General features: G+C 40.4%; 1 protein-coding gene across 1 annotated transcript; it reads right to left on the minus strand.

Annotated features, from left to right (window-relative positions):
* Nucleotides 1–1,404: 1,404 nt before the first annotated feature.
* Nucleotides 1,405–6,633, minus strand: LOC114441390 (melanopsin-A-like). Its single transcript, XM_028414294.1, has 9 exons — nt 6,467–6,633; nt 4,768–4,901; nt 4,467–4,670; nt 4,094–4,265; nt 3,251–3,412; nt 2,522–2,629; nt 2,268–2,439; nt 2,015–2,161; nt 1,405–1,812 (listed from the first exon to the last, which is right to left on the minus strand). Exons 1-9 carry the CDS (start codon nt 6,631–6,633, stop codon nt 1,405–1,407), a joined length of 1,674 nt encoding a protein of 557 aa, XP_028270095.1.
* Between the last annotated feature and the right edge of the window lie 3,977 nt (nt 6,634–10,610).

Genomic DNA, 10,610 nt, shown 5'->3' on the forward strand with positions numbered 1-10,610 from the left:
ATTTCTGGGAAGGATCAGCCTCTGAAAAAAACACAGGAGGAGGGAGACCACTGACCAACACAACAACACAAACAGTGACATGTCAGCTGTCACTCAACCATAACAATTAAAGCCTAGAATTAACAGCATCAACTGTCATTTATTCATCATAAGATTCACCATCAGCCTCACTTTTTCCCCTTTCCTTCCTAACTTAGGAATGAAATGAAACATTCAGTTTCTTCTTCCCTTGATGAAACTTTGCACTGTACACAATTAATCACGTCTACAGTGTACAGTTATTCTGAAGGTTTTAGCTGCACAGGCAGCTGCACAAAGGTCTTCCAGGACAAACCAACCAATTTTCCAATCACTATTTAATAATAGTGAAACTGAAAAATACAAATTTCATGTCATTTTGCATTAAATAATGTTTTAAAGGACCACCATTGCAATGGTTATATTGCTGTATGTCTGGTCATAGAGTCGGCCTGAGTAGCACACAGCTTAACACACTGAATTTACACGTGTCTTCTTTTAAGAGAACACAAATGTGCCTAAAACACACACAGTGCAGCATTTACTACAAAGTACAGTGTCCACACAACGAGCACCACAAGTCACCACAGAAAATATTCCATTGTTTTATGACACACTTTTGACCCCGCTTCAGTATAAACGGCCTCACTTTTTCATTACACTACAGCCTTCCTGCCAATGAAAAGTTGGAGAGGTCCAGACTGCCCAAAGGAACTACTATCACAAGACAAAATATGAATATATACTTTATATACTTTAAGTACGGTACATCTTCACAACCCGACGTTATTGCTTTGCTTTCCTTCATATCACTTTCTTTTCAATAACGCCTCACTTCTTCGGGTAGGTTTTGATTCTTTTTAAAAGGTGGACATACTACGTTGTATAGTTTTTACCAAAAAAGCATGATCCCCAAAAGAACTGTTGTCAGAAGCCAATGCCCCTGCTTCAGTCCCCAGAAGATAATCTGTGATGTTGGATTAAATGTGCAGAAATTCAATCATTTCAGCTCTAAACTTAACATCGCAGTTTGAACCTCAGCTTGAGTATATAAAGTTAGAATCCCATCTGTCAAGACTGAGCCTGAAGCTCATGAAAATATCTTGTTGTACTTGACATTTTTGAAGGATCTCAAGAAAGCATCTCCCCCTTAGGGTGCCCCTGCCCCAGTCAAAATCTGACACTGCACAACCAGTATCAGTTTATATTGCTTCATTCACCAGATCAGATTTTTTTTGTCTCCTCTCCAGTTATATAAGCAACAGGGTGGTGATTCTGAGTTTCAGAAGTCAGCTCCATTCTGACGTTCAAGCTGTGTTTGGTAGTCTATACAAATACAGTTGTCCCAATAGAAAAGAGGTCAAGCTTCATTATAAGTCCAGTCAGTCAAGAAAGTAGCTCCACTGCTTCAAAGACTTCTGATGAGAAGTTTAGACTAACAAAGACATTGTTCTCCATCGCTTCCATGCTGTCCTCTGAGCAGTTGAGTTCATGGTTGATGAGGCTGCTTTCAGTAGTGGGGCTGATGACAATTATTCTGGGAACAGTCTGAGGTGAGCTAGGATCAGCGGACAGGATTTTTCCAAAGTTCAGGGAATCAAAAGAGTCACTCTTGCGGGCGATTAACCCATCGCTGATGCTGCCTTTCCCATCGCTGGCAGCTGAAAGCTCATTGGTCAAACTCTGGCTGCGCTTCCTGGTAAGAACTAGTAGAGGGAGAGTGGCGATGGTGAGAGAGCTGGAAACCAGTTCATGGTCACAGGTGCTCAATGGATCACTCATAGTTGATGGATGCTGGCAGTGTTTTTTTAAAAAAACACACACAAAACACAAACACATGTACACAAGAGCAAATCATGAATGCATGATGCAGATCTGCATGCAGGCAAAAATAAATGAATAACATGACCAAAAAACACAAAATAAAACTTTCCATGGTAACCCAAAACACAACATTTCACTGGACTTCACACTTTTTTACTTTGTGGTTTCTCACCTTCTCTGCTGTGTTGTTCTTGATTGTCTTCTGCTCTAATTGTTTCTTATAAGACCGGCCTCTGCAAGATTGACTGTATGATGACATGCTTCTGAAAGAATCCCCTGTCTTCCTGCCCAGAGGCTCCATCTCAACATCCCTCAATACCTGCAGCAAAAAACAGAAACCACCTGATATTAAAGACGTCTGAAGACAGACTGCTCGATGTTTCTGAATGTTACAATTGCTGGATTGTCTGGGTTTAACACATTACCGTGTCGGTAGTGTTGAAGGAGGCACTGATAAAGTGAGTCCTTGAAGCTGAGGACTGTCTGCTGATGATGGAGTCTCTGAAAGAAGACTCACTGATGGAGGATGAGATGCATTCCTTTCGAGGAGTTGGAAACAGAAACCACAGGCAGGGAACCTTCTCAGCCAGCGTCATCCTGTTCAGAACACGATGCATATTTAGAATAACTAAAGACAACAGAAAGTGCAAGTGTACTATTAAACCCAGTTATTATTTACCTGTATTTGTTGTGTATGATCGCATAGATGATAGGATTGTAGATAGCTGAGGCCTTTGCTATGATTGCAGGGACAGCCTTAGAGTACGGTGACAAGATGTTGGCATGCCTGGATAAGACATTAAAAATCAATGTCTCCATTTTGCATTCTGTAATTGTTGTTTATTGGTTCCCTTTTTTCTTTCTGTGTTTTGTAACATGAGCCGGCATATTTGGTCAGGGATTAACTAACATGTGCCAGCTGCCACATGAGGGTCGGTTAAGTCCATCTGATCAGGCCCGCCTGTGTCTGTGTGTGTGTTGCTACCTTTTCCCTATGAAAGAACAAGGATGTGGTTTCAGAGTTACATAACTACATCCCAACCTACTGTATTCCCCCTGGGGGGACATGTGGTTTAGTGAATGTTGTGATAAGTTGGATAAGCAGAGGACAAATGAGCAACTTCATCGTCTGCTGCGTGTCACTCATCCAGGGCTCTTTGGCCTCTTGCTGACACAGAATTACATGTGATATATATATATATATATATATATATATATATATATATATATATATATATATATATATATATATATATATATATACACACACACAAACACACATGTATATAACATAATGGAATCAGTTATCTCAAAATATACTGCATATTAAACTGTGTGGGAAGACATTATTTACCAGTATTCAAATCTCATTGTGTAAAGCAGCACAGTAATAAGAGTAATATCTTACCCAGCCCATGAAATCATTGTGACACAGGCGTATGGCGACCAGGAGAGGACATAGACCACAATGACAACAAAAGCAATCTTCGCCAGTTTCCACTCACTCCTGATGGACTTGTGTTGGATTAAAGTGGATTTTCTCACCTGAGTCCCCAGACGCTCCACCTCCCTGTTAGCAGTTAAAAACAGACGGTTATTGGAGATGTGGACAGTTTAAGCTATTTTTATTATTATATAATTAATGGATCCCTGACTAAAGAGTAAAAGCAGGGGTGACAGAACTTATTGACATGTGTGTAAATAGGTGATTCTGAAGTGATTTACAAAGACATCAGACCTTAATCTACATTGCTGGATTGCCGCTATGGACCCATGGGGTTGGAAAGATGCCCTAGTGGAAGAGCACTTCACAGCCCACATGTAGTGTGACCCTATTTTTAAGTAGTCAGCAGCACTCAGCACTTAACACCTCTAACCACAGAGGCTATTGTCTACATGATTTCTAAATCTTAGAGAGAGAGCTCTTTTGTTGCTGCCTGAATTGATCCCATCTACAGTTACAAATTTCCAGAAAAAGCTACAGGAATTCATCTCAAAGAATGGAATAGTTGTTAATGACATGAACTTCAAGCTCTGTTCTTTGAATTCAACAACATGTTTATTCACTGTGCTGTAACATGGAGCACGCTCCACACATGCACTACGCTCCACACATGCACTATATTGATCTCTGGATTATTTATCTGAAACAGTGCTATTTTCCATCCGATCCGATACATGCTACAGTTCCTCCACTTCATACTATAAAACACACTGGCTGACATATTCACTGATAGAAGTGTTAGAGTACCTGCTAGTCTTCCTTATTGCCAGAAACATCAGAAGATAGCAGTAGAAGATGATTCCCAGAGGAATGAAGAAGACAAAACAGCACAGCATCATTGTGTAGCTCCTATTGGCAGTTGTGTATGTAACGTAATCCCATGTACAGGATGTCATCAGGCCTTCTGGGATATAGGAACCTAGAAGGGTAAAAGAACATCAGATATATGTGTCATTTTTCTGGAAGAAAGATACCAGGTGAAGCACTTGATGTTATTAGACATGTCTGATGCAGGAGATGAAAATCTGATGTGTGGCTGCAGGTGGATGAAGAGAAAACAGAAGTGCCTCATTTATATTCAATTCTGTGGTAGGTAAAGGAGAATCATAAGAAAACTCACTCCAGCCGACTAGAGGAGCCAGGCTCCAAGCCAAAGAATAAAGCCAGACCATGATGATGGCCAGCGTGGTTCTTCGTTTGGAGCTCCAGTGTATGTTCTGCAGGGGCTTGGTGATAACCACATAGCGGTCAATTGAGATGGCCAGTAGGTTTATCATGGAGGTAATGCCAAACAGGGCTCCACAGAACGCATACATCTTACACCCTGCATTAAAGAATAATAGACAAACATTTAAGCAAAAAACTGTTTTATCTGTGCATGTACTTTTAAAATAAAGTCTGCTTTCAAAGATGAAAATTACCCATTTCACCAAACACCCATTCCTTATAAAGGGAATTGATGAAGAAGATCGGGGACTGTGTTAAAGCCATGAGGAAGTCACTGACTGCCAAGTTCATGATGAAATAGTTCGGCAGATTACGAAGCTTCTTGTTGCTGCAAACACACACAAACACAAAGGGATGAGTAAACATTTGGTAAAAGCAGTACTGTTAGGAAAAACTGCTAGCAGACCACCTTTCCCAACCCGCCCATCCAGTGATGCACCTCAAAACACATATTTCAAACCTCAGTCTCATACCAACATTATACTGACAGCACACAGCTTTACATCTAAGAGCACTGATTATCCACTCTTTTATCATTGGCCTACTGCAGCTTACTGTTTGACCCAACCTCACCTGACTACATGGATTCAAGGTGTTGCTGCTTCAAAGAGAGTAAAGACAGCACACCTCTTCCATTCTGAGTCATTTGCATTAGCTGCCATAGACAGGCATGCTGATTTATGTGAGAGGATGTGTTCCTGCATCTGCATCAACATCCAATTTATTAATTAAATAAATAAAAACGTATGTTTTATGTGTCTTTTATGTGACCTCCCTTATTTGAGTGTACTTTCTTTCATTGTATACACTTCACTTTGGTATTGTCAGAGTGAAGCAGATACCAGGTTGAACTAGTCAACTCTTTGTGAACTTGCATGGGTATGAGCTGCTTTCTTCCTCCAGAGCTCTTTATTGATTAAACTGTGTTTCTGTGTATTAAAAAGTGGCTGCTCCCCAACTCAACACCAGACACTCAGCTTATGCCTGTAAATATGTCACCATCAGCTTTGTGTGCCTTGTTATAGTGTTATATCACTTCTGTGCATGTGTGTGCATACGGGTGCAGCATTCCCTAGTTTATATAGAATCATCATATCAGGTGACACCCCCCACCCCTCTCTCTCGCTGTGTCTGTGTACATGTGTATGCATGTGTAAATGAATTTTCTTGGAACCCATAACATCAGGCACATTTCTGATTCAGTTAACACAAATTATGCGCACAACACGTTGGAGAATCCATCTAATCCATCTATGATGATGGGCAGATGGAATATGAAAGCTCCTGACAATCCCCAGAACACACACACACACACACACTGACCCAGTTTTTGTGGAATAGTTAATGACAGTAACACAATGAGAGGTCAGCATCACAAAACTGCCTCCTAAAAAGAAAATGAAGTTTAAGAGTGACTTTTGTAACAGGATGTTTAGATTATCCATTATTTTTATATCCATTATCACCAGTTGCATAATGGTGTAAATGGACTATAATGCCAAACAGAATTAACAGAATTATCATTTGCACTGAAGTTTAATTATTTATTTGTGTACAATTACACAGCAGAACCTTTAAAAGGTTGGAATGGATTAATATCATTCCAAAAGCAGCCTGTTACTTTACTCATAGTGTAGTTCACATAAAAGATTATAAACAGATTGAACACTGCATTTTGCAGCATTACTGCAGCTAAGATTACTTTTCAGCCTACACACTATGATGCAAAGATTTGACTCGTAATCACCAGCTTTTTGGAAACACATCTGATCCTCTGTAGTGGAAAACATGACAAAAATCTATGCTCACTCTGCATTAAATTTGCACAGTAAAAGCTTCTCAATGTCTAATGCTGATGTTGTCCTAAAACACAAGATGGTCACAAAAACCCACCTGTAGAAGGCAAACATAACCAGGGCGTTCCCAGTGATGCCCAGTGCCCCGATGACGAAGACGAACAAAGCGATGATGTAGTGAGCATGGTCAGGCACATTCACCTTGGTGAAGAAGCTGCTCTGAGTGTGTGCTTTCTCTTGCTCCATGCTCTCAGTAGACCACATGTTTTAGACACCTCGATGGGACCGCCAACTTGGCAGGATGTAACAGGTCTACCAGTTGGTAATCCACTTCATTTTGCCTGTTCCGGGCCTCCATTGTTGTATCATTTACTCAGAAGATTCAGGGCTTCAATCATGTCTAAAGACAAGGCGGCCCTTCCCATTCTGACCCATACTTCCATTGCTTTGAAGTCAACATGAAGGACCAGTTGATCTCGCTTTTCTGAAAATATGACACATCAAAATCAAATCCTCTTCTACTTGATGTTGGTGGCAAGATGTCCACGTCTATTCGAACATTAGTTATCTCCAAATATACTTGAAGACATTATCCATTCTGCTCTTCCCCCTCTGGAGTGCACTTAAGAAACTTGTCTTCCAACAGCATTCCCTGTTTGACACTTGGAGTTTTGAGCTGATTTGATTCTTCAGTATATTAAATCCCACACTCGTTGCACATTGTCAGTGTCGGTCCACTCAGTGTTAGCCTGCAGCCTCCACAACCATCACAGCTGTGCACCAAGCTCTGAATCAGTGGCTTGTCTCTGATTATCTTGTGAACTGGAGACTCCTAACCCCCCATCCCTCTCTCTCTCTCTCTCTATCTCTCTGTCCCATGTAGCATTGTGTTGCCCTATCAACCATGCCCCCTTGTCATTCTCTCTCCTCTCCCTCTCAACTGCACTGCCATTCTCGCCTCTCTCTCTCTCTCTCTCTCTCTCTCTCTCTCTCTCTCTCTCACCCTCACCCCTCCCCACCCTTCATGTAATATGGCCCAGCCCTGAGCTCTAACCCTTTAACTACCACATTCTTACATAATCAACACGATGTTCTCTTTACTAGTATCAACGTCCATTTTGGCTCAGTAACACATCAGGATTTTAGAATTGACATGTAAAATGCATTGAAGTCATTGTTCAGATCAGTCTTCACAATAATCATGAACATACTGACCTCTGAAGCCTTTTTAAGCATGAAAGCACTAATGCATACTGCACAAAGACATGCATGTTTTATTCCTAATGTTTCATGCACTGCTGCATTGTCATTGTAGTCACAGTAACACTCATGGAGCCATGAAGCTAACAGGGTCTCTCACTCACACACTGTGATTAATTCACCACAGCTCCGCAACACACCAGGATCCAGAACACAGTATGCAACCTGACATGCCTTTCCATTCAGCTGAGGTTACTCGCATGCAGGAAGGGTCTAAGGGATGATGTCAGGATGATGCACCACCTGTATCTAAAAAAGATTTAGATTTAAAATATTAAGAAAAGTCATTTTTTCCCAACTTGGTTAATTTTAGGGGGCAAATAGGGACCCTGTCCTGAATTTTATTCCCATGACTGTGAGCCGGATGCAGGTTAGAAGAGCCCCTCAGCAGGTCATTGCTTTTTATGGTGCTGGACTTGTTGATAAAAAGAGATGAAGGGAACAGAGTGAAGCGAAGAATGCAGAGCTTAGACAGAGATGTCAACTAAGCCCCTACAGCAAGGGATAGCCTTAATCTGCACACTGTGCATGCATGTGGATCACTGTTTGATCTGTGTGCAATAAGAACTTGTATGATGCACAGCGTGTGTGTTTTTATGCATATATGTGTACACACATATATATGAGTGTGTGTGTGTGTCTGACCATACATGCCTGCATTTGTATACTATATATATATATATATATTTATGTATTTTTGCAGCATCACAGTTTTCAGATGGACAGATGTTTTTAGGGATTACTGCTGTGAGTCTTGTTGACTCAGTCACATCAGCAGTGTGTATTTGTACATGTCAGCAAAACAAGCTGAAATATGGTGGTACTGTACGTTAAGAGTACCACAGTTAAGTATTTTGTTTAAACTGTATGCTGTAAATCCACACTTCTGTCCCCAGCCATCTGTAAACAAACATTTCTAGCAAAAAGAACACAAATGTGTTGATTGTGTAAACTCATAAAACACATAATTTAATTTAAACAACAAAAACAAAACACATAAATAGGTCAAATCTGATGATGTGCTTTACACTGACTACGACGCCACTTGTCATTAATGTTATTACACCATGTGAAGTAAGCTTGAGTCAGAGAGGGATTAGACGAAGATGAAAGCAGCAAGTCATCCTCCTCATCCAGCTGCACGCCGTGAAGGACGACATCTCTCAGAAGTGTTCTATGTCTTTTTCATCGTCTGTGTTGATGCAAGTAACATGTTGTGCAACACACACATATTTCATGGTGGTCTGGCAAGTCACTGATGTCAGATCCCTAGTGTACCAGCTGTTTGTGCCATAGCTGTGTTTGACCTTATGTCATCTCTCATAATGACCTTCTCTTGATGGAAAAAGCCATCAATAGTGTATACAGTAATATACAGAGCATGACCTGGACAATGGGGGGTCAGGATTTGTCAATGAATCAGCTGCTATTGAACCAGCTGGTAGCACTGGTGCTCCATTCATAGGTTTGAATCCCCTGTAAAAGACACTAGTTGGCTCACAGAGGAAAGAAACTAATTATTATTGAGTGGTGCGTGGTCTCTGACTGGGGCAGCATCCCCGGGCACATGAGATCGATACTTCACCGAATAAGTTATGAAAAATACAGCACAGAGCAGCTTTAAAAGCTGAGCATGAGGAGGGTGACGGTCAGGTTCTGTTTATGACCGGATCACATTTGATCCTGCTTAAGACATGAGTACTTATAAAGATCTCAATCATCTGAGAGCTTTGATGGGATACATGGAGCCCTCAATCAATTTAACTGTATTCATAATACATTTAACAGCAACTGGTGATAATGAATGTGTTGTTTAAAACTGTGTTTTGAAAATAGGCTTAAACCTTCTGAAGTTTATTGTCAATTATTGGAAGTTTCTCCACTCAAAATCAGCTGTTCTGAAAATATCAAGGATGGTGCAGGGCAGCTGTGTATTGTACTTCTATTGAATCTAACTCTAAGCCATGATTTAAGGTGCATATGTTACAAGGTTGAGCAGCATGTAGAGCAGAGTAATGAGATGCAGAGACTGATGGATATTGTGTAGAGATTTAAACATCATGCATGTCTTTAAGCCTCTTTAGGGTTTCCGTTAAACACTGTACTGAGAATCTGGGTTATAGATCAAACCATGTGGAAAAAGCAGGTCATAGCATGCGCTCCGATAAGTGGAATGAATTTCAGTCAATACCAAACCACCACAGTTGGACTCTCAAGCCTACGTCTCTCTCTCTCTCTCTCTCTCTCACACACACACACTCTCTGTCTCTCATTGTCTCTCTCTGAAATTAAAGGATTACAATTAATTTAATGTGTTTTTATTATGAAAAATGACAGATTAATTTGATCAACAGTCAAAAATCAAGTATGGATGTGATTCACCAGGACCTTTAATATATTGTATTGAGACTGCCTGTCTAAATGCATATAAAATACGACAGAAACAGACCATTAAAGCTATGGACAAAAACAAAATGACACAATTCAACTAAGTTACATTTAACATGTATGTGTGTGGTGGGTAAATATGTCATATAATAAAGGCATGCAGGCTCTAAAGTTTAGCTCCATCATAGAAATTCATTGGGATGTGAGATGGGTGTACAAAATGTGTAAAAGCATGCAGTCGAACAACAATAAAGTTTTTTTTTCTACTCACGCCAGCAGAGTTGTTTCTTAAGTCAATCCAGCTCTTCAACCTGCAGCCAGACCACGCCCACCTGGTTTCCCTGAGGAGGAGGAGGAGATAATCAACACTTCATTATAATAGCGAGAAACCTTAAGCAGAACCAGTCTCACATGGAAAGTCATATGATCTTATAACATACATGCTGCAGTTTTACATCAGTGATGGAAAAATTATATCATATGTTAACCATTTGAAAACTAGGAAATCAGGTACACTTCACAGAGGTGTAACATACAGTTGCCTATTTTTTCATGTAAAAATTTGCTAAAAACAAAAAAAAACTCACAGAAAG

Source organism: Parambassis ranga, chromosome 9 (genome assembly GCF_900634625.1).
Source record: "Parambassis ranga chromosome 9, fParRan2.1, whole genome shotgun sequence".
Lineage (NCBI taxonomy): Eukaryota > Metazoa > Chordata > Actinopteri > Ambassidae > Parambassis > Parambassis ranga.

Excerpts from the sequence above, each read along its gene's own strand:
- LOC114441390 (XM_028414294.1), bottom strand. The coding sequence starts at position 6,633 with ATGTGGTCTACTGAGAGCATGGAGCAAGAGAAAGCACACACTCAGAGC. Across the intron at positions 4,902-6,466 it reads GTTATGTTTGCCTTCTACAG|CAACAAGAAGCTTCGTAATC; the intron begins GTGGGTTTTTGT and ends GTGTGTTTGCAG. Across the intron at positions 4,266-4,466 it reads GGCTCCTCTAGTCGGCTGGA|GTTCCTATATCCCAGAAGGC; the intron begins GTGAGTTTTCTT and ends TTACCCTTCTAG.